At 50.6% G+C, this 26,537-nt stretch overlaps 1 protein-coding gene across 1 annotated transcript in view; it reads left to right on the top strand.

The window, feature by feature from the left end:
• LOC139056039 (optomotor-blind protein-like) overlaps positions 1-24,055 on the top strand; it is a 167,697-nt gene extending 143,642 nt beyond the window's left edge. The window contains exons 6-7 of the mRNA XM_070533852.1: positions 9,654-10,793; positions 22,470-24,055. Of these exons, the coding sequence (XP_070389953.1) occupies positions 9,654-10,483 (830 nt within the window). The 3' untranslated portion in view covers positions 10,484-10,793; positions 22,470-24,055. The remainder of the gene's footprint in view (positions 1-9,653; positions 10,794-22,469) is intronic.
• The last annotated feature ends 2,482 nt before the right edge of the window (positions 24,056-26,537 follow it).

Below are 26,537 nucleotides of genomic sequence, written 5' to 3'. Positions count from 1 at the left end.
CGACGAACCCGACTTGCACGACAGACCACCGTCCCCGTCACAAGCAGCGCGCCTGGAGAATGCCGATTAGTAAATGTTCACTCACAATAGGCCAACCCCACACCGATATCGGACTGCCGACTGTCGGCGACAGCGTTTTTGTTTGTTTTTTCCTTCGTGTCGGCGCCTCTGTCACACTGTACCGACGCCGACAATCTGCCTACGGTCGGCGGAGAGCTTGGCGTCGGTAGTGTAACAGAGGCGCCGACAAGAAGGTAAAAAATGCACCCATTTACGGCACAACTCGTCGATGGCATATTGTATCACAGGGAGGTCATAAAACTCTAGGTACTTTCAGACTCGCGCTATATACTCGCGCACGTACAACAGCACGTGCGACGCCATGCATGTGGGATGACGCGAGCGCCGCTCGTCAGCGTGGACTTTCTTTACTTCGTAATATGCGTAGAATAAAGCGCAAGTGTCTAGTAATATACCAATTGTGATTTCAAGCCATAATTACGCTGTACTTAATGACAGTCGACTTACGTGCAGTAATCTCCTGACTACGTTTCGAAGTATCAAGATTTCACCGCCAGGCCTCGCCACCTACTGGTATTTCTTAGTGTTCCTGTATATGCTCCTCCCTGCGGGAGCATATACAGGAACACTAGTATTTCTGATCGTCCTTGCCAATTTAAAATTATATTTCCTGTTTAAATCCCGAACAGCGTCCTGGATGCTGTCACTATAAATCACGGCCACTTCATTTCCGTCAACATTTCACAACACATTCTCGCCAGTTGTCAGACCGTTTAAAGTCAAGCGTCACAAAATCTGGCCACTACGCAGAGACTTCCGTGCAGGTTATAGGAAAACTCACCGGATCTAATTAATCACAAATCCCTCGCTTCGGGGTCCCTCACAGGTGTTGGACGGGAAGCTGCGTCAGTAATTATGTATGCGCTGCAGGGCCTCCTCACACGCGCGCGAGGTTACTGGTGTTGGCATTGTCCGTTATTTTTTTTAAATTTTTTTTTTACGCGGAGCTTTCTTGCAGCGGCAAAGGCCAGCGTGCGACGGCGTGTTCGGTATCAAGCCAGCCAGGCAACGTTCGCCTGAACCCCGACGCTTTTATTTTGAAACGTAATTATTGATGACTACAACAAAATAAAGGTTATAATGCGCACACCCCACACTAACAGACGCCACCTCATTTGCGCCTGTTCTCTTTTCTTTCTTTGATTTCCTTGCTTTTGTTTATTTATTCTTTTTTACCCAGTGATCCATACTTTTTGCTTCGCACATCCTGTTTCGCCGGCTACTCCGGAGTTCAGTTAGAAGTTTGTACGTGTTGGTGGAAAAGAGCACCAGCCACGCACCCAGCGCGGGAGCCCCTAATAAGCGACCCTATATATACGTAAGATGAGGGTGTCGGTGACGCATCATCACTAAGAGCAGCCTGAATATAATGTTCGGCGACAGTCCCTGGCATCCGTTCTAGCGCACCTTGACACCAGACCATTGCCACCCGAAACGATTTTCACATGCCGCCAACAGAAGACATCGCAGCTGAAGGCGACGAAGGGACTACTTCGGTTTTTGAAAGAGACGGGATGGGACACGAGGCTGTGACAGTGATGTCACGTCCCACGGAAAAATTGATGGACTATAACTGACGATGTGTGTGCTATGCAATGTGCCCTCTCTCTCTCTCTCCGTTCCCCATCTTTCATCCCCCCATCCCACTCCCATGTGTAGGGTAGCAAACCGGTTAAGCTGAACTGGTTAACCTCCCTGCCTTTCCTTCTCCACTTTTTCCTTCCTTCCTTTCCTTCGAAAGATATGAGACCTCTCTGATGTACGGCTTCACCTTCCTCGATGTAGGCTTGCATCTACAAATAATTTTTTTTCTTCTTTTTCACAGCTCGACTTTGCACCTGAGCAGCATCTTTACTGGCGCCAGCGCGATCACGCTAAGGTGCTTTAAGAACAGTGAACCGAACGTTAGCGGACGCAATTAATATACCGCTGCCCTGCGTGCAAAGAGAATTCAAGCAGAGTGCTTGTCGGCCAGCAGAACGTATTGCCGGACTCGTTGGTTCGTACTTCGAAGTTCAAGAGAGCGAAGACGAAGCGAAAGACATGTATGTGGCCGGTTCATCCACGACAGGCTTCCACGCAGTGGGTCCATTATTAGTGCAGGGACATAACAAGCGCACAGTACAGACACAGTATACAGGCTATATAATGTAGCGTTCTGCACAGACGTTGCTTCGAATGATGCTGTTCTTCAGCTATACATCCTGGCTCAGATCACTTGGGCACCATACGTATATTGCACGTTGACTTTCACCCTTCTTTAAGTGAACTCGGAAGTGATTACGTAACATATTTCACGCTGGATATACAGTCACGTGCATGCAAAGAACTGTATTCAAGGCGTTTCGTCAGGTTTTTGCCAACACTTTTCGAGGAAAACTGGCGCTTATTTGACCTATATAGACCGCTGGTTCGACACCCACGATGAAAATCACCCGCGAAGTGCGTTTCTAAAACCGCGAGACTGCATGAATGTCGCGGATGCGTCGTCAACGTGGCAACCCACCGCACAATGTAACGTCTTCGCCTCTGCGTTTAGGCCTATAATCTATATGAGGAGACAGCTGCTTTGTCCAGATACACGAATATGTTGTTTTCGGGGTCTAAACGCGGGGTGCGTAAGCACGCAAGCGATTTTTTTTTTCACTTTCGTAACGTACCTGTAGCTACGTACGAATAGACTTGAAATAGTGATTATCTCCCCAGTCTAGCCTTCCTGTCTGATGAGGATAAACACTAAAGGCGCTCGCGTTATTCTATTTCTACAAAACAACAACAACAACAACAACAAACATGTCTTTGCATTTAGGTCCACGCATAACTATAACACAGCCATGCACCACGTGATTCGTGAACTATATATATATATACGTGCTAGCTTTTTTTACCCAGTTACGGACGGGCATCGTCTGCAGCGCGCCGTTCACCTGACCTGGAAGAAGAGCACGCCGTAAATCATTCATTCGCGCCTAGACGTACATACATGGACGACCTGCACGCGTACATACGCGACCGGAGGTTAATGTGCCCCGCAGGATCGTGCCGCCCGCGCGCCAGCAGACGTGGCCTTTGCGCGCCCGTCGGCAGCCAATCGCCGCAGACGTTGGCGTAATAACGAGAGTGGACAAACGTCCGTCGGTCGGCCTCGCCGGCGCGCACTGATGTGATGCGAGGAAGCATACGCGCAAGGATGGAGACGGAACGAAACAAAAGTTGCCGCTCTCCGGCATCGCGATCGAGCACGCACGGAGTGCGTACATAAATATATATATACGCATAACGATATAGGCGAGACGGGGCGGGTCCAGGAGTAATGGGAGCGGTGTGAATTCGCGATCGCGATGCATTCATGAATGCGCGCGCCCATTTTTTGTATACGCGGTGCGCTTCTTGTACGGAGTGGCGGCGCGCTCGAGCGCACATTAATCCTGTTACACGCGCGGCGCATAGCAACGCGCGGCTGCCTTCCGCGCGTGTACGCGCAACACCGCGAATGGACGCGCCGGTCGTATAACGTGCCGTATATGCATCCCGGAGCTGCGGGCCGCCCACGCAGTCGGCAGCACATTTGCACCGTCGCGCGCGAGCGTTTTTAATGGCCTCGTGGGGGCAGTGCCGTTTCGTGTCGTCCCCGTGGAACAGGGCAGTTTGTCTTGGTAATGAGGTGGACAGGGCGGCACGGGCACATATACGCGAATGCGTATACCGTGTACTGTTTCTTATAACTGACTGTCTTTTAAACCGAAGGTCTTTATTCATTTATTTTTTCTCTTCTTCTTCTTCTTCTTCTTCTTCTTTTTGTCCCCACTTTTCGGGTGTTCTATGGTGTTGTCTCGTCGACTACGCAACAAATTGGGGCACTGGTTAGGGTTCACTCGCTCTGTGTCGGGTCCCGGGTATGCAGGGTGTCCCACGTAATTTTAGCCAAACATTAAAAATACACAGATTCCACGCAGATAGACAGAACCGAGGTAATGTTGTTTGCCGTCGCTTGGAGATATTCTATTTTTGCATTCCGCCTGATCGCCTAATTAGTCTTAATTAGTTAACCAACTTCTCAAATATTCTAGTAATATCAAGAGTGTCCATGAGAAAATTGTACAGCAACACGAAAAACTCCCGATGCAGTTTTCTTTTGCTCAATACGTGCTACATGAAAGTGTTTTTTGCAAGCGTGAAATAAGCCCGCTAATACATGCTAAGCGCCTCGAGCGGCCAGTCACGCGGCAATTTTGCCTATATTCTCGAGCTTCGAGTTATATGAACATGGTTTCACCGTCGTCACTGAGTCTTCGTCAGTCTGTCGTCGTCACTCAGTCATCGGCATGCCCTCACCGTCGTGCTGCTGCGGTCACTGACCTGCAGTCGTGGGAGCATCCACTAAACCATTCCCTAAAGACAAACCGAAAGGGAAATTCGCTATATAGCTCCTTGGCTTCGTGGCTGTACGCCACGGCGTACACCTTACGTTTGCTGCAAGTCCGAGTACAGTGAGAGATATACTGTCTACATCGCGCATCGCACGCGAGCCATATATTATTATTTATTATTATTTATTATTACCTCAAAGGCCCCAACGTGGGGTATTACATGAGGGATGGGTGATCACTTCAGTGGAATATGGACTCAATGGCAGCCTTGAAATGTCTCGCACCGTGTCTCACACCGTGAAGAGAACATTTGTCTTTGTTGCTGTTTACTTTTTCACCTTCTTCCCCTTCACCCCTCCTTTTCATTTTTTTTTTCATTTGCACTCGGCACAGAAGACCTGCATGCGTATAATGAATGTCCAGAAGCGTACGCATGCCTCTCAGCTGCGCACAATCTTTCGTCGCCGTGCGCCGTTCGAAAGCTTTGCACCGCTCGCGAGTCCAGGGAAAAGCAGAAGCAGTTAGCTTTAGACGAAAGCCAGCCTATATTGCAAATAACGTTATGATTCATAGCTTCCTTACGGATGAAACAAGAAAGAGAACCCAGAAAGAGAGACAGAGGCGTGCGCGCAACCCACTGGTGCAGAGGAAACTGGCTTCTCTGAACGAACGCTTATCTTAAACACGCGCGCTTGTGTACATGGCACGGGCTACTACACTTCGGTAAAAAAGAAAGAAAGGAAGGAAGGAAGAAATTAAGGAAGAAAAAGAACGCGCGTGATCCATCAACTTGCAAAGAGTAACCAGCTAGCAGAAGCAGCATTTCGCTTCTTCTCCTCGTTCGGCCGTTTTCTGGGAGTTCTCTGTTTCACACTCGTCGAAGTGCTTTCCTCCCTTTATCTTTATTTGCTTGCTTTCTTGCTTGCTTTCTTTCTTTCTTTCTTTCTTTTTTTTTTTTTGTCGCCTCTGCGTTTTCGTTATCTTTGTCCCTCGGAGCGGGACGCATTCCCAGAAGACCGAGAACCAGACGATGTGTGCCACTTCTCACCGCGGCTGCTGGAGAGGGAGGAGCAGCTGGACGGCGGTGAAGAACTCGGTTAAGATAACGTGCGACGAGGCAGCAGAGCGAAGAGGCGAGTCGCTGAAGTCGCGAGGACGAGCGCTCCCGAGAAACTACTGGTCTTGAGGGTGATATGGCAGGCGTGCGAGGAAACGTGTCTCGGTCAAACGCGCGGACGCCTTCCCCACACAGCTCGCGTGTGTGTGTGTGTTGCGCGTAGGAGAGGTTCGCTTCGCTTATTCGCATTCGTTTTGTTTTCTAAATCGAAGCTCGCTTTGTCCATAACATCCCCCTTAGCACGCCTCGCCCCCTCCCCTACCCCCCCCCCGACACACACGAACGCACATAGAACGAACAATTAATCGATCAGTCGAAGCAAATAATGTACAAGTTAGTTGGAGCATTAATTAGGCCTCACTCCGCGATTTGCTAGCTTCCTGGCTACCTCTGACGGTAGAGCGACCGCCTAGCAAATGAATTGGTCGCGGGTTCGCAGCCCGACCAGGACGAATTTTCCTTCAACCGTAGCGCTTTCTCTCTGCCGTGCGGGTTTCCTTTGTAACTTCGTGCCGGGGTGAATGACTATTAATTACTTCATTTCATCAATACATAATGTCAGTATTTTACCCTATACAGCCGGAAGTCCAAATGCCTCCCTTTCATAAAGGATAAAACTTTTCCTGCGGGTTCGATCATATGCGCTATGTTTGTACGCCAGTGGCGAAGATACGTTCTCAAGCGCTACGCGTGGTCAGCGCTCGCTAGGTGTTCTTGCGTTCTCCTGTCTCGGTCATCGTCGCGGCGCATTCTAACCAGGTTGACCAAATCAAGTCTCGACGCGAAATCTCTACTAGCCAACCAATCTGGATTTCGCCTCTCTCTTTGTGAAGCCTCCTAATAGAACTCCGCGCCCGCATGCCAGCGCGTTTGGCGCGCTTATATTGGCGGCGAGGAGTTACGGAGTCGCCACCTATCGGAAGCGCCTCGCTGGCGTAGTATGAGGGATCACGCGGCGCGCTCCTCATAGGTCTTGCTGTCAGAGCTCACTGAAAACATCACGCGCGAGCTCTCCCGGACATTTCTGTAAGTAATTTCGAAGCGAGACAAGTTTTTTACGGTCTAAATAATGATCTTGGGCAAACTGAGAGCACAGAATCGTTTACAGACGCTATCTCTTTACCGAATACGTACAGTGAATGCCACTGCGCGCGGTCGCCGCAATGGAGTCTCCCGAACCGGCTTCTTGCGTGAAAGGTAGGCAAACGCTGAGAGCCAACTATGTGAAATATGTTCTAATAGTGTTTGCATAACTAAATGTGGCGTAATAGAATGAAGCCTCAATGCAGCGATCGCACAGGTTCGCAGCGACCGACTGCGCGTCTGCATGCTTGTCCACATACTGTTTCGCTTTTGCCGCGTGCGCGTTTTCGCACCGTGCCGTGAGCTTTAGGCCGCAGAATATGAGCATTTGACAGTATACAAGCAACCATTGTTGCATGGGCGCTATCAGAGCTGTTCAAAAATAATTTCATTGTAGAAACTTCGACGCCTACGGTGACTGTGATGTGCCGTCGCGACGATTCAATCTTTTTTTTTTCTTCTAAATTCTTGGAAGTTTCCATATTATTTCTTGAGTTGCGTCGCACTGTATGTTTATCGTTGTTCTCAGCGTGCGATTCCCGTTGATTATTTTTTGTAATCCAGTGCATTAATTCATAACACGTACAAACATGACCATATGCCATTACTTTTTTTTAATGTGCGTCTTACCGCTCAATTTCCATTCCAGTGAACTTGCCAGTATCTATAGCATCGACAAGTTCATATAGACCAAACCGTCATGACATTAGTCAGGCAGCGGACTCAGGCGAGCGTCTCAGTGCGCGTTTTCCGAACATCGCAGACCCGGCGCCGTAGCAGAAATCTTCCTCGCGTCTGTGCTTGCTGCATACCCGAGTTGTAGCCGATGATTGTTTGCCGGTTTTATGTTTCGCGAGCCAAGCTTCACGCAGCTTCTTGTCCTAAGGCTGACACCGGGCTCCATTGCGTACGTCCGGCACTGCGGCACCGAGCAGTAGCCTACCATGTTGCGCGCCTTCAAAGGCAGCCACTACCTATTCCAGTACTTTCAAACGTTGTAAAGGAGATACTCGAAGCGGGAAAATCTCGCCACTAAATGAGGACCGCAGCGTACGAGGGGAATTTAAACTCTCGTTTTCAGCTCGCTTCGGCGCTCCCGAAGCAGCCGACGCGGCCGCTATGTCCACGTGATCCCTCCTACCACGTCACGCCGACGGTGGCGCCAGCTTTTCCAGTGGTGGAGCTCGAGGCCAATATATATATATATATATATATTTTTTAGTGCGCTAACAATAGGCGAACACTGGGAGCGTAAAATCATTTACTGTAGTGGTTGGAAAAAGCAGTGTTTTTTGCGGTGAAGTTCGGAGGAAAGCGATGGTGTTTGCAGAGTTGTTATCTGTAGTAGTATGCCTGATGCTGTCGGCGCCGCTGAGCTCGGAACGCCGTCTCGACGCTGATGCGGAGGCCCCCAGAAATGCGCGGGTTAACAAAACTCCCGAACAGCGACAATGCTATGGGGTTAGCGTTAGCTATAGGGTTAATGGTGTTAGCGCACGATAGCTCATGTTTAGCCGGAGCTAATAAACCGTCACCGATTTCTTTTTCTTTTTTAACCACTGCGCATGCACGGTAAAAACGGTCTCTAGAAGCGAGGGCGAGTCAGAAGCCATGGCGTATCGGCTCTCACTCAACGAAGTGCAGGAAAGGCAGGGGTCAGGGTGACGAGCGGTCGGTCGCTGTCCCGTCACCTCCAAGTGGTGGCCCGCGGTGGCCGAGAAGGCTCGGGTTTCTGACGCCTGCACGCGCGCTATCGATACCGCCATCGTCGGCCTCCCCAGAGTTCGTTTTCTCGTTATTCTTTCTTTCATTCGTTCTTCCCTTCATTCTTGCTTTCTTTCTTTCTTTCTTTCTTGCTTGCTTCCTCTTCTGTCCAAGGGTATATTTTCCAGTTTCTGAAAGAAGGTATACTGCGCGTTGCTGGAGGAACTTGCGGCAGGTTTCTTCACGGGCGAGACGATGTTCGAGCTGGACCGTTCTCAGCAGCGAAGCGGTGCTCCCGTCGTTCTCCCGCCTGTCTTCTCCGTAGTGTCGCGGGGTGCGGTGCACTGTACATACTATAGAGTTACTGCGTAGGCTCCCTTCCCTATAAGTAGCCCATGCAGTGACTCTATCCTAATATATCTCGCCTGGAAATCGCTAAAGGCGAGTTAAGAGCCACGCGCTATTCGTGTTGTTTACTTCAGCAAAACGCCGCGTAAGTGTGTGTCTGTGTGGCAGGCGTGGGCGCGTGATCGATGGGTCTGCTCTGGCTTGAGAAGATTTTCTTGTAGCGCTAAAAACACGAGGACGCTGAAGAGAAGAAAAACACACACACACACACACATGTTTGTTGGAAGTTAGCGCCTGTGTGTGTGTTTCTCGCTCTTCTGCGTCCTCGTGTTTTTTGCGCTACTAGAAAAACTTCAACATGTACAAGCGAAGCGATAAGCAAAAGAGATTAACAGACTAGAGCCATATTGGATATACCTTGCACTGGCAAAGGGGAATGAAAGATTAACAGAAGGAGGGAAGGAAATGCTTGCGCAGCACTATGCGCACACTGAACTGTTAATCGTTCGCTCGGTCACACAGGGAGGGTTAAGTATCTGAAAAAATGCGGCAGTGCTGATGTGGCGTTTTGCATCGCAGGCGCACTATAGGTCATCGTCCGAAGGGAAGCCTTTGCGCTTCATGTGATGGGCAGCAACACAACGTGTGCTATAAGTTGTCTTCTGTACCACGTGTGCCCGGAATTCTTATCGAAATGAACAAACATTCATAAACAACAAATAACTGGTTCAACCAACTGCCATGGCTTTGTAATATCTGGTGCCTTTGCGCATCTGTACTTGAGCCGACAATCAGAACAGCTGTGTGAGACAAGGCTGTCTTCAGTAACTCCTTGTTTTCTAATTCTTTGCCTCAGACGCGTCACTCGATAAGCCATTACCGCGATGGCACTTTAGCAAGTGCAGCTCGATTTCGGCTCTTTGACAACTGCGCGCCCTTCTTTGCCGCAGCGACCCACGAGCGAAGCGGCGGCAGGCACGACGACGCTGCCAACGGCGACCGACAATGCTCGCCGAGCCCCAACAACCTCGCCGTTGCGGCAGCCGCTGCCGCCGAAATGTCCCTGCACAGCCTCCAGGGCCTCAGCCTGGCCGCCGCAGCGCATCCCCAGGCCGCCGCCCTGTTTCCCTACTTCTACCCCGCGGCGTCTTTCTACCACCCTTCCATGGGTCTCCACCCGTCCGCCATGTTCCTGCCGCGAGGCGGACCATCGGCGTCATCGCTGGTCGGCGGCCCGCATCCTGCCAGCTTGCCTCTCCTCATGGCCGCCAGCCAGCACTTCTTCAACGGCCAGAACCCCATGGGACAGCCGCAGCAGCAGCATCCGCACGCCGGCAGCGGCGGTCTCATGCCGGGCGAGTCCGTGGGGTCCAGATTCCTGAAGCAGCAAGCCGGCCCCCAGCAGGGCCGGTTCGCCCCGTATGCCGTGCCCGTGGCGTCCACGGCTTCGCCCTCGTCGTCCTCCTCTTCTTCCTCGGTGCCGCAGCAGCACATCGTGGCGCCTACGCCGACGTACCCGGACTCGGTGCTCCAGGAGCCCGCGGCAACAGCGGCCGCCAGGACTTTGTATGGGCCCACTGCGGGAGTTGTTGGTGCCGTGCTGGACAAGTGCCTCAGTTCGCCGTCGTCCGAGACGGGCGGCAACAGCTCGGACAACTCGCTCGCCTCGTCGTCCATGGTGTCTAGCGAACTCAAGAACATGGAGAACATGGTGAACGGACTCGAGAGGCGCCAGGAACAGTTGGCCATGCTCTCGCTCTCCAGGCTGAGCGACAAGTAGCGTATATGTAGAACGCGCAGGCGTAGTGCAGTGCTTTCTCTTTCTCTCCTTCTTCCTCTCCCTCTCGTATTATATGTGTACAGGGGTGGTGTGCTGCGCGCGTGGTCGACTGTGGTGAACGAAATATAGGCCTTCGTGAACTGCGGCGTGACGCCCGGTTCAGTTTGTGTCCTGTGGTGAAGGGCCGAAAAGAGGAAAACAAAAGAAACTCAGTGCAATCTGTGTGTGCCATCGTCGCGAAAACAAGCCAGTCAGTCGCGGAGCAGCGCGGCCTTGGATAAAACGAACAGGCCAGCCAAGTCGTTGAAAGGTATGTGAACACTTTACGAAGCTTCATTTTCTTGTCCTCTCTGTATGCTTTTTTTTTTCGGTATGTCGTACAATCCATTCCAAAAAAAACTGGCTGTGGCTTAGCTAAGGTTAAGCCCAGGATGCGAAGCATACTAGCCTTTATTTTAACGCGACAGTGTTAAGGAGCTCGTGTCGCAGAAAAGCCGGTGTCGTCGGCGTCGGCTCAGGCGTGCGGCGCTTGCTCAGGCGCACATTTCGTTGTCGCGCCGAACGCTGCGTTGCTCGACGCTCACCGCATCCGATGCGGGGCGCGTAGTCGCTGCGCCGTAGCAAAGCCACCTAGAAACAGTCTCTGTAGCACGCCGCAACCTTCGCTTCTCATTCCAACGAGCAGCTCTGTCTCCAGGAGGCATCTCGCCTCGTGAGTGTCTAGCAGAGGCAAGCGCAGCTGCTTATATACCGCCGCGACGCCGCGAGCGACGGCGCGAGTTGGAGCCCCGTTTCTCCTCTGTCGTGACGTCACGGTGTCACGTGGTCAGCCTTGAAGGCGACACCGCCGCGCCTGAGGAGCTGGGTTGAGCTCTAGTAATATGCTTCGCATAAAAGTCGGTTTCGACTGAAAGGAGAAGCATTGATTACGATAGCAAATTAGCAGATCGCCATACGAAATATGGATAGCAGCTTTATCGGCCGTATCAACTTGTAAACATCGCTTGCTGACTAAATTAACAAGCATGCTGCCAACACGCTCAGCAACCATCAACACATCACACTCGATAACCGCGGACACTCGCTGTCGAAACGTTGGCGTGAACTAGCGAGGCAGCAGCAGCGAGCGAAGTGACCTTCGTGCTGTCTATCGCTGCAACACAAACCGATTGCCGAGGACACACAGCACGCACACAGCTACGAGCCGTCGACGCACCCTACGCAGATCGCTCTCAAGGTACGGCTGCGCGCAGCCGTGACACAGGCATTTACAGCTGGATTAGAACGCCGTCCCCCGGCCTCCCGGTCCCTCCATCCGGCGCCTCGCGACGTTAGGTGTCTCGCGGGCGACGGAAGACGGCGCACTTCCTCCCTGCTCTCATACCTTTCGCGCGGGCGAGACAGAGCCGCGATCGTCGGCCCCTCTCGCGCGCTTTCACTCCCACATACAGCGTATATGGTGCGCGACGACGGTGCTATCGCCCTTGGGCTTTTTACGGAACATCTCGGCGACGGCGACGGCAGAAATGCGTCTGGAGTGTCCATATATTTGCTATCGCAATAGAAGCTTAAGAAGCGTGGGTTCCGAGTAGAACTCGAATATCCGACAATTTTCTTACGCAGTTTTTTAAGAGGCTAAAACGTCGTGCTGGACGCCATGTGCTATAATGTTTACTACAACACTGAATTTCAGACAGTGTGCGTGGACTCGGAGTATCTATGTTTACCAGGGTTCTTGGCTGAGTCAGTTGGTTCGCACTTACTAATGCAGTCCACAGCTTGAACAAGACGTAATGTATCGTTCTCTCTATGCTCGTTTCACAAGCTTCCTGCAAAAAATAAAAATACATATATAGGTTTCAAGAGAAGGAAAGCTCTAACCTACACTTACTTTAATATCCCGGCGTTTCGGAATCCGGTCAGGTCCTTCTTCGCGATCTTCGAAGGAATAATGTAATGTTTCATGCTGCCCTCCCCCTTATGCAATGACCCATAGGGGTCTTTAAGGGAAAAATAAATAAATAAAAATAAGTTATGATGATGATGGTGATGATAGCTGTGTTCAAGTGTCACCTGGAATTCAACCGAACGTGCGCGGAGAACTGTGTCATCCCCCACAGCCTGCATCCGAAACGTCCGGTTTTATCTTTGGAAGGCCTCCAGGTCATCTCCAAAACTGAGCAATGCTTGCTTAATGGACGCGTACATGAGTGAAACACGACGATCAGGAAGAAAGAACTGGACCTTTCCTTCGCCCGGCGCCAGATGGAACATCCTATTCCTGGAATTATGCCGTCCTTGGAAGACTTCCCAAGGAAAGCTGCCTCTACACAAGCTCGCAAGCGCAAGGCATCGCAAGCAAAGAAACTTAGCAGCCTGGATCGCCACCAAAAGCCACCGGTAAATCCTCCAAGCACCTCTTTGACAAACCTATCATCCCAGCATCCTTCAACGCTGAATGACGGAAGGAAGGAAAAAGTGGAGAAGGAAAGGCAGGGAGGTTAACCAGTTTAGCTTAACCGGTTTGCTACCCTACACATGGGAGAGGGATGGGGGCAATGAAAGATGGGGAAGGGGAAGAGGGAGAGAGAGCACATAGCACAGCACACACCCATCGTTCGTTAGAGTCCATCAATTAGGCATGGTACGTGATATCACTGTCACAGCCGCTTTCAACGCTGAAAGTATCCGTACTGCCCAAGGGTCATGGGTTCAACGTTTCAATTACCCCGCCTTTCCCCAATATTCTAGCAGCAGTCGAGAATGATATACAGCATCTGGAAATTGGCGTCCGTCAAGAGACAAGGCTAAAACAAATAGGAATTCTGTGCAAGACGCCGACCCGTCAAAACAAGAACTATGCATAGCTCTGCTATCGCAAACACCAGAGACCAGTGCAGCTGGGGAAGGCTAGTAAAGTAGTGCCAAACTGCATAAAAGACACACGAGCGCCGGCAACACGTCCCTACGGCGTCCACCAAAGGCGTCTATTACGGCGTCCGCGATTCGCGTGGCCAACGCCATAGTAGACGCCGCGGTTGTCTCCACTCTGTACTGAGTGGCGGGCGAGGTGTACATTGAGGCACCCTAGCAGCCGCCACAGAACACTCCTCCTCCCTCGCCTGATCCCCCTGCCTCGCTCGCCACAGGAGAGGGCACGACCCTGGCAGCGTTCCTCGCTCGCGTGCGCGCTTCTCTTTCCCCGCTAGGCTCCACCTACCCTCGGCGCGTCGCTATGCGCGATGCTATTTTAACGCGACAGCGTTAAGGAGCTCGTGTCGCAGAAAAGCCGGTGTCGTCGGCGTTGGCCGTGAGCGATAAATCCCAGCAGGCACTTCATGAATAAAAAACAACTTGCAACATGGGCTGGGTGGGAATCGAACCAGGGTCTCCGGAGTGTGAGACGGAGACTCTACCACTCAGCCACGAGTTCGACGCTTCAAAGCGGTACAAAAGCGTCTCTAGTGAATGCGATGTTGCCTTAGAAACGAGCTGTTTCTAAGGCTCAGGAGTGCGTCGCTTGCTCAGGCGCACATTTCGTTGCCGCGCCGAACGCGGCGCTGCTCGACGCTCACCGCGTCCGATGCGGGACGCGTAGTCGCTGCGCCGTAGCCCACTATCTTACACCCCTTGGCGGGTCGACGGGAACGCTGTCGCGTTCCACTCTTGAAGGCGAAGCTTAAGCGTCCTCCATTTTTTATACTCTGTTTTCCTCTCTATCAGCTCTCCCTCCCCTAGCTCTGCGAAGCTGCGCACGTCAAGAGAAACTCAGTGAGGTTCTAACAGCTCCACTGCAAAAACCTACCATACGACGAGGTGAAGGCTCTACCAGACTTGAAGAAAGACAAAAGCATTGTTGGCCTCTCAGCCGATAAAGGCAACAGCACTGTCATCGTGAATCTACCTGACTACGAGAGGAAAGCAGACGATTTGCTTAATGGAGAAGCATACACCAAAATAAAGAAGGATCCAACGTCGTAAACCCAAACCCAGATGAACTAAATTCTCTCTGACATTTTCAAGCAACATCTAGAATTCGAAACCTTTTACTTAAGGTTGATATGCAGAAGCAGCTCCGCCCTAGGCTCCTACGGCCTCCCAAACATTCATGAAACAGGAAATCCTCTACGGCCCATAGTAGACTTTACGTGATCCCACCTACGATACCCGTCAACCTATCTTCATAACATAATGTCTACTCTCACCGGGAAACAACGGAAACCGATATTCGCCACTCAAGACACAAAATCTTCCTTGCACAACACTGGAAACCCGCCTCAACCCATAGGGCTGCAACTCACAGGGTGCTTTTCCGCGCGCTCGTGGCCTTCGCCCAAGCCGTCGGCTTCGCTGATCGCCTCTAACCACACCTCTGTTCACGCCTACGCCGTTTCGGCTGCTGCTGCTCCTCTCCTCCTCTCTTTCCTCTTTCCAATCCTCATCCCCTTGTGCAGCGCGGTTGACGTATCCTCTGTTGACAGACAGTTACCACGCTGCGCTTTACTCGACTTTTTCACAACCTTTGCTTAACAATCTCTCTTGGCACTTCAGGATACCTTGTGGAAATGGCGTCCAATGTGGGTCCTGACGAAAACGACTGCTTGGTGTACTTTGATGTAGCTTCGCTGTTTACTATAGTGTTCCTGTGCCCCTTGCTATTTCTGTGACACGTTGTGCGCTCTCACAAGAAAACATCTTCGGACCATAGCCTATGCATTCTTGAATGTAAAAGGCCACAAAAGCCCTTCTGCGCATCTTGGAGGACACTGGACTGTATGAACGCTTATGACAATGGAGATTGCTCTGACTGACTAGGAATGACTATTATTTTTCTTTTCTCTCCTTATTTGTTCTTCAGTTTTCCTCCTCCCCAAGTGTAGGGTAGGCAACTGGGCACGTCCTTGGTTAACCTGCCTACCTTTCCTTTTTCGTTTCTCTCTCTCTCTCTCTCTCGTGCGCTCGAACATGATCTCACACTGAAAGACCGCACTCCTCTTTCTATTAATCACATCTGTTGGTTATTGGAGTTCTGCCTTTCGAGCACTTCTCTTTCAACAACCAGTTCTACAAACACACTAGTGGATCTGCAGTGGGTGCCGCAATCTCGGTCACAGTCGCCGCACTCGCCATGGAGAACATCGAAAAGCGGGCGCTTTACCATGTCCTCCAATGGTCGCACGAAAAAAAATTTTTTTTTTTCACCACGTGTACGATTGTTTTTGCATGGTGAAGTCATCCGAGGGGGACAATTCGCTCGCACCCTTGAAGTCCATAGGGCCGGCTATACAGTTTACAAGGAAAAGCTAAAATTCTGGTTCTCTCCCTTTCTCAGACGTCCTCGATAAGAGAGAGCTACCGAACCTTTCATTTTCCGTATTTCAAGAAACCAACACATACAGGACGATATTTTCCGTTTAATTCTAATCCCCCCACCTGCCAAACGTTTCCTGTAGTTAGAAGCCTGATCAAGAGAGCCGAAAGAATGTGCTTGCATCCGAACTTTCGGAAGGAGGAAAAGAACGCAGTAATCCGTGACCTTGTGATGAACGTTTACACAACGGCATTTATTCACCTTGCCTTCCGCCGACGGAACGAGAATGAAAGGAAGATGGCGGCTGCCGCAGCACCCAGGCAACGACGCCGTGTCTCGATGCCATATGTTCTAGGCGTCAGAGAGACATTAGCCGTGGGCCGCGATCAGCAGGGGTTGGCGTCGCTCTCCCTATATATACGGTCGGCAGCCTCCTCCAATCGTCCAAGTGACTGCGTATACTGTCGAAAAGGCGCAGGGCACTGCGTACAAAATTAGCAGCGCGGCGAGTGCTAAGCGTCGTATATATAGTCGCGAGACTATAGAAACCTCCCGGAAAGAATCCGTAAACACATGAAAGACCTTCGCCACCCAATCAGAGAACGCAGTGCTGTGGCAGAACACTGCCACATTTTTAAATGCGTAAGCATTACCCAACGATAAAACCGTCCGTCCGTCCCGTAAGACGACCGCTTTCGAGACAGCACCCGCCGCAGCGAGTGAATTCATCTTCATGGTGCCTCTCGCTTCAACGTCAACGAAGCGGTGTCGAGCACACAGCGCTCGCGGAGTTCTCAGCACGCGCCTCACTGCCGCTTTCGCAGATCGCTTTCAAGATACGGGCCCGCGCGTCTCTCTTCAACGCTAAGTAAGCGGCGAGAACACAGCGCGCGAAGCTATCAGTAGTCGGGCGCTCTTTGTCGGCAGCGCAGATTGCTTGCAAGGTGCGGCCCGCGCGGCGGTGCCATACGAGGCCACCGCCTGAGTACGTTTCGTCACGGTTCATATAATTGTTCATCGGTTCATATACGGTTCATCGCAGATGGACAAGGCGCTGAAAAGTGATAACGGCTTACAATGATCCGAACGTCATCAGCGCACCTGCGGTACTTTGCTTGCGTCATCAATGTTCCTTGCGTCACCGTACGCACCAGTTCGTGTCGCCGCAGCGCTGTCGTTTATGCTGGTGAGGTCGTTTCATAAATTGATAATGACACTGGGCTGCGTGGAGATGAGCAAGTGGCGCATACTTAAACAACTCCCAAAGGAGCTTCCGCGTTATTTTTTTTTATCACCGGAGAAAATCCAAAGGCGTTGTCGTCTTGGAGATAGAAGAAAACCACCGACGGCGGCTCCTTTCGGCACCCTGGCACATCCAGAAGAAGCCGGATACCATCAATCCGTTCGTCAAGAACACTTCCCCCCGTTTACGATCAATCTTTACGAAAAGTGTCTGCACCTATGAAAGCGCCAAAAACATATATAAGCACTGCTACGCCTCACGCCGCCCCTGAAGAATGAGCTGGTCGGGCTCCAAGGCGTCGGATTCTCAAAATAAATCTCGGTTGGAGTTTTCTTTCTCTTTAATTAAGTTGTCCCCACTCAGGCGGATATCTGCCGAATATTTACCTTTGACATGCCTTTGGGCTCTGCAGCTACATTAAATGAATAAATAAATAAATAAATAAACAAATAAATAAATAAATAAATGTTTAGCACTTCCACTGGCTTGCCCCGTGATGTATTGAAGCCTGTAACGTGCCAACAGGCCTGCCGTGTTTTTGTGCTTGTGTGTATCCGTAAGACTCTCAGTAAGAGCCATTCGCTAAACTTGGCTGTATGAATATGTGCTACATATTCCGTATGTAGCACGTTTATGAGATGTGGGTATGTGTAATTCTGTGCAAACGGGAATGTTAACCATGGCAGTTGTAAGCGGCGTTACAGATATGCTTGTAAATAAAAAAATCATCAGCCGACGGTCAACCGAATGCACCATAAGGAAGGGGCCTGAATGCGTCACGACTATCCGACGTTTCACAACACAACGTCAGTTTGCGCACCACCGACTGCAGCATGCGTGATTGTGCCGTATAGTGGCGGTAATAATGGCAACGTAGCGGTGTGCTCCGCTTTTGTAAAATGAAACCAAGTCACTAAAAATGAGGATGTTGCCGAGTGGACTGCCTGCTTCGTGCAACCTAGCCCCGGTCAGCTTCTGGCGCTAGAAAGCTCTTCAAAGCGTGTGCTAAAGTTGTCTTCCCTTTCCGGAGTTTTTCGGCAGTATTGAGGCGACAGGGCGATGCCAGACGTCAAGTGAGCGTGTGCTGTGTGGTCGGGCTCGCAGTGGCTTCGTTTATTCAGACGCAGGATGTACGCGGAGATGCAGAGGGGATTAAAGGGAGATGGGAAATGCAGCATTGATTCCAAACTATACGTGTAATCGCTCGATCATTGAGCTCAGCAAATGATCTTTCGCACATCCATTGTATCAGAGTTTTATCTAGCAGAATTTTTTCTAGCAACACTTTGCCCAAGATTGATTCAAATGTCGCTTGCGCAGTCGTTAAATGCTTCAGTTCTCTTTTTTCAGTCATCCCTAGATGTCAGTTTTCAGGAAAAATTCGTATTTTTTCGAGAACCGCAAGCGTGCACACCGTGGAGAGAGAGGGAGAGGGAAACGAAGAAGGAAAGGTAGGGTGGTTAGCCAAGAACGTGCCCGGTTGGCTACCCTACTCTTGGGGAAGGGGAAAGCGGAAAAACCGAGAAGGAGAGAAAAGAAGAATAATTCCTCTGCAAACTGTGGAATACATAATTATCGTCATTGGGGTCATCGTCATTGCGATTATCGTCAGTGGGGTTATCGTCAAAGCGTAACCCTAAGGGACTACGCCTTCGGTCGAGCTTCCTCTGAACTCTTTACGTCGTGATCACCACTAATTCACGCAAGAACCGCCCGTGTCGATCGCGCCCTCGAGAAGTCACATTTGCGCCGCGGTCCTCTCCACAGAACAAGCGAGAATGTCTTCGCGAGTCGAAAGTTTGCGGAGACACTTTTTGTGACAGCCAGAATTCGACATATAGCGCTCAAAGCAGCAGGCATCTCGTTTCATTAATTTCCCGCGCGGACCATATTCGCAGGGAAGTTCTGGAGCGTATATATCTATACGTAGTTCCGGCGCCGCATTTCTCGCTCGAATTCCCCCGTGCGCTGATTCTACCGCAGCACATACCGTCGACCACGTCACAAACGCGCCGAAACGCGGAGAAAAAAGAAAGAGGAATCCGACGCGGAGTTTGGGTTATTCGAGCGCGCGCCCCGAGTCCAATTGCAAATGACGCGCGCACGGGCGCATTTATAAGCGCGCGCTCTCGCGCATAACGCGATAGAGAGAGAGCGAGAGTGAGGGAAAAACGGACGAATCTCATTAAAAGGCATTTCCGCGTCGTGAAAACCAACCGGGCGTGTGCGCCGCCCAGTGCAAATGACGCGTGCGTGCGGCAGCGCCAGATGGGGCTTGTGCGACGCGTACCGTATACATGTACAGACCGCGGGCGGATCCCCCGTTTGTTCCTCACACGCAACCCGTTTCTCCCGTTCCAAATCTGCAGTGGAAGGGAAAGAGGAAATAAATGGAAGCGTATAGGGAAGACTTATAATGTGGTGCAGGGTATAACAGCAGCAGCAGCAACAGCAGGCTTTTCATCCAGCCACTCCCCGGTATGACGATGCCATCGCGAATTCGCTTCGGTTGCTTCTATTATTTTGATTTCTGGCTGCTTGCGTCTTGCCCGATGTACTCTACAATAGTTCCTTTGTGCGGGGCGCGGTTCGCGGAGTCTCGCGGCGAGATTTGTTCGGGAACTCTCGGGGATCGCTTTCGGGAGCGAGGGGATAATTTCGAACCACGCGTGCGGGGTGGGGGGGAGCGGGAGAGGGGGAGGGGGCGATTATACACATACGCGAGTGCTCTGCGCAGTGTTTCTAAGCTCAACGAGGCGGCGACGGCGTTTTATTCGCGTGAACGACGGCGTATAGCCCTACGGCGCGCTGCAGTGTATAACACGGCGCTGAAAGAAGACCGCGCCGCATTATCCCTTTTTTTGCGGGAAGGGGGTTGAAGAGAGGAGCGGGAAAATGTTTCCTCAGTTTTGTCGAGATGAAAGAGAAGATGGAGGCGAACAAAGGGAAGAGCGGGATGGAGAGGGATGAGAGAGAAGGAAGACCGCAGACGGGGGAGAGAAGGAACGGCGCATAGAAGCAAAAGCGAGAGGCGTGTATGTACATAGCATATACGCTTCGAGGTTTTGCGCCAGATAGATGATCGCGGTTTTTCTCGTCTTGGCGGCGTTGTCGAGCTCGCGTGGCATTGGGGGAGGGAGTGGTGAAGGGGGCGGGGAGGATTTGAACGGCGCGGCGAGAAAACGCAAACGCTCTTGGCACGCGAGTTGAGAAGAGCAGCAGCAAGAACAACGGTTGTGAGCAGCCTCGCATGCGTCGGGACGAAAAGACGAGGGCGGGACTGCGGAACGAGCGAAAATTTTTCGCGAGGTTGGGAATGCGGAATTTGTGTGCTACGGTGAAAGGGATTGCGTTTATGAGATGGAAGGAGAAAGAAAGAGGGAGGGAGTGCTGGATGAAATGGCACTCGAGAAAGCGGCGAGGAATAGCGCGTTTACGTTGCGAATAGTGAGGGAGGAGGGGCTCGTTGTGAGGTGGGGAAGCATCGCAGCGTTGATGGGTCACGCAGCGGGAAAAGCGAGCTGGTGGAGCGGAACTGCGTTTGGTCCGCTGTTCTCGATAGAAGTAATTGACGAACACGAGAAAAGAAAACTAAATAACGAATATGGAGGCTGACCAATAAAGAGAGGAGGTTGTTATACTTGAAGAGAAGGCGACTGCAAGGTGTGGAATTACGTAGAGCAACGCTGGAGGAAAGGGAGGATCAATGCATAGTAAGAAAGAAATGGGGAAATGTAAGGACCGGTCTGGAACATTTCGTTGCGTGCTGCAGTGATGAGAAGGTGGAGGCGACGCAGAACTGCAAGCTACTTCGTCCAATGGTGAGGCGGCCGTCGCGCGACTACAGAGGCGCTTCTGGGTGGGCACGATGATTGGAGGTGAAATGGAGGTACACCTCATGATGGGGAGGTGGGTGTGATGAAGGAACCTTCTTTTTTATTTCTTGCGAGGAGCGGCGAGTGCGGGAACAAGGGAATGTACCGTAACAAGCTGCGAGGGAGAGATGGGGAAGAAAGAAAAGGGGAAAGCGGTGTTTTATTAGCAAAGTTCACCAAAGTTTCTATATCTCTCCTTCCGCGTTCTCCGCTATACTGTCCGTATATGCTATATATGTACACACAGACACAAATGCCGGAGCACATTTTTCTGGGGTAAGAAGAGTAACGACGGAGAAAAAAGGAGGCGCAAGCGCTCAGCGCGAATGGCCACTTCGCGTGTGAAGAGGCACTTGGTGCCACGCGACTACGTATCGACGAAAATAAAACGGGGAAAAGGGAAGGAAGCTCCGCGCTGAGGGAGTTAGAAGATTCGCCCCGTCGCCGTTTTCCTCCTAGAGCTCTTCTTTTTCCTAACTCCCTTATTCCCCATTCCTCCTTTCGCTTCCCTCCTGTTCATTCCAGTCTGATCCTTCCTCGCTGGGAAAAGAAAATGCGTTCTTTCCTCGTCGCCCGTGGAAAAGGGAAGATGGGGAAAGCAGAACCGGGAATGGGCGTATCTGCTGCTGCTGCTGCTTCAGTGGTGCTTATCCGTGAGACCGCGCGCCGCCGCCGCCGCCACTGCCTTGATAGCATGGGCAGCACGCTGCACACTCGCTCGCCATGGTTGCCGGATGAGAAATGGGTTGATGAGGGACGGACCGCTTTCTCCCTTATGGGCCTCGAGCGCTAGATATCGCACTGCGCGTCTTTTTGTATGCGCGTGTGTGTCTTTGCCTTGCCTTTGTTCCTCCTTATTTTCCCGTTCCCTTCCCTATAGGCCCGTTTGCAGAACTTTGATGCCCTTTGCTCCATCAAAGCTGGAGGTGGTGGGGCATGCGTTTGGCGAGCGAAAAAAAAGTACGGAACGATTCGAATTAAGTCCTTTCTTTCCCTGGTATCCTTCGTTTGTTCCCTAGTTTGCGCACTTTCTGTAGCAGTCCCCGTTTTCTTCAGAATTCGTGCGCCAAACCGGGTGATGTGGGTGAAGAAAAAGTTCGAGGATGGTTGTGGATGAAAGCGCAGTGTTGTACAAAAATTTGTGGAGTTGTTTGTTTGTTTGTTTGCTTTCTTGCGTGCGTGCGTGCTTTCGTGCTTACGTGCTTTTTACGTTGATTTCGGATATCAAACCGCATGGCTTACCAATATGCCTGACAACGTATCCTAGTAGCAGAATGTGCTCTCGGTAGGGAAAGTTCAACTAAACACTGACAGTTCGTTTTAAATACCAGATGTTTACAGTTAAAAGAACTGCACATGCGTCAAAGGCATGTTTGCTGACTTCCGATTTATTAAACTTTCAATCTCTCTATCTCTGGTTCGTGTCGAATTAAACGGTGCGTCGCATTAACCGCTTGCCGAACTCCCGATAGTCGACGTTAGTGCTGATTATCTCGCGTGTAACCCACTGTGTCAACACGCCACTGAGCCCTCGTCCCTTTTTTCTTCTCGTTTCAGACTGGCCTTCAATGCAAAGCCAGCCGGGTGCCGCCGCCCCTGTCCACGTCTTTGCGTACGGATGTGCGCACCGTAGAGACTTTGCCTGCGGGCCGTGCGCACATCTTATGCAGCAAGCTTGATGCGTGTTAGTGGCGTAGCAATGTATAAAAGAAAGAAGAACGCGGTTTCCAGATGACATATAGCCTTTTTATTCTGTCCCGGTTACGCAACTCTAAGCTGCTTTGGTGTTGTACATATGTAGAGTTTGGGTTTCTTTAATGTCGTCGTTGAACGTAGCGTGTGCGTGCGTATCTATTCCTTTATTTATGTACGAAAGAAGACGAAAGTGTGTTCGATGTGTTCGTTAGACACGCGCACGGTCGTGTAGCGCGCCCTCCAGCAAGAAACGCAACCGAAAATTAAGAAAGTCGTAAGTTATGAGATGAGTTGTCGAAGAATGAGTCACCTGTATAAGGAACTGCATACAGACGATTTTAATTTCGATTCAGGTGTGTCCTCCATATTGTGTTGCTTCACGAACGATGTCTCAGTTTTGCGCACTAGGGGTGTGTTCCAGTACTTGCCGTAGACGGCAAAGTAGAAAGGCTAAGCGGGCAGCAGCCATCTTGAGTCTCGTTCCAATTCTCGCGAAGATGCCAAAGAAGACGGCTTCGCGAAGACAGCATCGAAGTCAAAAACGATGCAGGCTATACCTTCCTTTCCAAAGAAGATGGCGGCTAAGCAGCACGCTTGGAAACTCGACGGGAAGGTCGTATGCTGCAGAAGAAAACGTAGACACTCTTCCGCGTGCCCTTAATGTAAGTCCCGTCGTGTTTTTCATGGGTTCGCAGACGCAAGTAGTTAAAGTACAGAAATAATGCGTTCTTTTCTCAGCTTTTTCTTTGTCACCGCGAGATGACGTCACGTCGCAGAGGCGTCTTCCATGCGTCTTGCAGGCGGTTGGAGACGCGCTATATTACTTGTGCTCGAAGCTGTCTTGGCTGTCTCCTGTAGCTATCTACGTAGACAGTCTCCGATGCTGGCCATAATTAGAACACACCCAGGGACGGCTGTGTCAAATGGGCATGTTCGTGCATACGAATCGAATGCGATTGGTTGTTATTGTTAGAAACCGGTACCTTTAACAGCCCAACATGGAGCGAGTGCCACGCTTCCTTAAAACACTGCATACCGTCTTAGAGATGTTTTCTTTTCCTTCCTGTATTGCTGACGCGCCACTGGATGAGCTAACGAGATTCATGATATGATTGACGTCGTAAATTTGGCTTAGTGAGAAATGTGACACCATTCTCTCTGTTCCACTTCTGCCAAGCGTTTCAAGCGACGACAGCAGTCGCGCAGCTCTAATTCGCACCTAAACTTCACACACCAGAGCTGAACTGAGGGGACCACACGTTTTGAAAGCATCCAAACGTTTATAGCAGCTTGTATTTGAATTTATTGTTTCTTTTTCTTTCGAGGAACAAAGCTGGCAAAAGCTTTGTGGTCACCTGAAAAAGAAAAGCAAGAGGAAACAAAAGGAGATTTTCGTTTGGAAAACAACAAAAATTAAAGAAAACAAAGATAAAAAAACATATTTGCTATATGTGTGTAATCGACTGTCCTTCCTTACGTTAGACGCCGAGCCGCGTGGCACGTAGTCTGGAGCAAAAGTTCAAAGACCACGAATCCCCCACCCCCGGCAGCAGAAAATTCTGAATTCTAACGAACAGATAACGAGATAACTGCAACTTGCAGTTATCTCATTCCAGTACATCGGTTGAACAGATGCACTTAATTTGAGCCTGCCACGCCTAGGCTCTGAAGAAAAACCATTTTTCGTGGCATCTGTGGTCTTTAGACTTTTGCTCGCGACTGTACACCACTGCAGTGCATTGAAAATTGAAACGACTGTGCAGTTTTTCTGACGAACTCTCATCGACTGCTCAGGTACGGTTGACGCTGCGAAAACTGCTCGGGTCAATTAGTGCTAAGGAAAGGAATGAACACGTAATAATGAGGGTGAATTCGCGGCTCCAGAACCTGGCGGCGGCAGTCACGCCATTGTGTACGTGTAACAACAACGGGCTTGGATAGAGGCGGCGCAGTATTACCAGTATTTCGGCATCGAACCTGCCCATGTAGGGAATTTTCAGAATAATTTAATTCCATAGTGGCGCGCCGTCTGTTTGGTCCGCCGGTTTGTGGTGGTCCAGTAGGCGGAGGTGCTCGATGCGAGTAGCAGACGTGCGCGCTACACGTTTCACTTGTTATTAGTAACATCGACAACGGCAGACAGACAATGCTTGCATGTTTACCGCACCTCATTCGTGTATAAGGTTTGGGCGCCTGATTGCACATTAAATTATCGCGCAGTGATTTGATACGCTTCTGTGCTTCGGTCACGGCAGATCACATGTTGTTGATGACACGTGCCGGCTGGTAGCTTCAGGTGCAAGAGTGTCAACGATTACTATAGTGGATGCGCACTTCTGCCGTACAGTCGCGACAGTGATTTACTTTTTTAAAAAAATTATTATTATCGTTTGTCTCCAACCGCTGTCCCAACATTTTTTTTTTAATTTTTATAGTTCGTCGATTTACTGTTTCAGTTAAGAAACCGATTAAAGAAAAACAAGGCTCGTTATTACCCATTTATAGCAACAGCACGGCTATGGCAGCCATATCGGAGGGTATAATGTATAAGGGCTTTGCCGTCGCAAAGCTACAGCGATAAACGCGACTTCGCCGGCTATGCGCACACGTGTAACGCTTTCACACGAGAAAAACTGACGCCACACGCCCCGATGGATCCGCAGTGGACCGTGTGAATGACACAGATATAGAACGACCAAGACGACTCGGACGGGCATCTTCCACCCGGAGCGTCTGCTTGAATGGAGCAGACGGCGAGAAAATTGCCGGGCAGACGTCGCACGAACGACTTCTGTTCTTGTCCGATGGCTTCGCGAAATTCTGCGTAATTGGCAAGCAAGTCAGCAAAAAAGCCCGAAGGGGGTGTCTCTAGCACCCGGTTACCACGATTACCCCACGCGGAATACTGCGTGTCATTAGCGGTGGAGCCGTCACGGCCTTGCTAGCAGTTTCGTAATGTTGTTGTACGTATCAGTGCAGTGGGAATCTGCCCATCGTTCGCACGAACCACCGTGCCCACAAACGCTCACCGTTACCGTCAGGACACGGAAAACGACGTCGTTAAGATGGCCACCAAAAAACAGTGTTATAACGTGACTTCCTGGGGCAGTGTCGTATTTTCTGTTTTACTATACGCGTAGCTCTGGCGATATCTCCCGGTGCTTTGCCTTCGCGAAAAATCTAGCCAGCCGGAGGTGATTTCTACTACCTCGTTCATCTTATTATTCACAGGACGGGACTTCTTTCAAGGCAGTTCTCCCGACATAAACAAGCCTCCCTCCGCCGTTACCAAGCTCCATCGGGAATAAAAATAATTGAGAACAAAATCTAGGCTGCCAACACTGTTGTCAGAATACCTGGGCAAAGTGGCAGCATGGTGCTGCATAGGGACAATTGTTCGTGTTTTTGTTTTCTTGTCTGCAACATATAGCATTAACACCAGATGAAATTGTTAGAAAACGATCGATGTCATATTGTTATTAGTGCTCATTTGCTGGTCATCGACAGATTGCACGGGCCCTCCGGAATGTTACCCGAATATGACACCTTTCCCCCCACGCCTTCACTTTAAACGTCTGAATCACTTAAAAATCGACTGGGATAATGTTGCGTGATGATGACGGCGACATCAGCGCCGCTCAGGCCAATAGCCGAAACCGCGACTAATAGTTTTCGTGCAGAAACTGGAGTATAGTTACTGCTTTTGTTTTTCGACCATGCAGTGTCATTCGCTGTTGCTAAGCGTATTTCGTCTATAACAAATAAGTGGAGCGTACCATTGACGCCCCGGAATATATAGACAGAGTGTCACGAACGTAGAAAATGACTGACGGGTGATTGACACTAATGCTTGTTCGTCTTTTCTGAATAATTGATTAATCAAACGTTTCAAAATCATTCTGTGCCAAGCCAAAGATCGAGTAGGATTGG

This window comes from Dermacentor albipictus, chromosome 2 (genome assembly GCF_038994185.2).
Source record: "Dermacentor albipictus isolate Rhodes 1998 colony chromosome 2, USDA_Dalb.pri_finalv2, whole genome shotgun sequence".
Taxonomy (NCBI): Eukaryota; Metazoa; Arthropoda; class Arachnida; order Ixodida; family Ixodidae; genus Dermacentor; species Dermacentor albipictus.
Note: the sequence above shows the minus strand (reverse complement) of the source record. Positions and strands in the feature narration are given on the sequence as shown.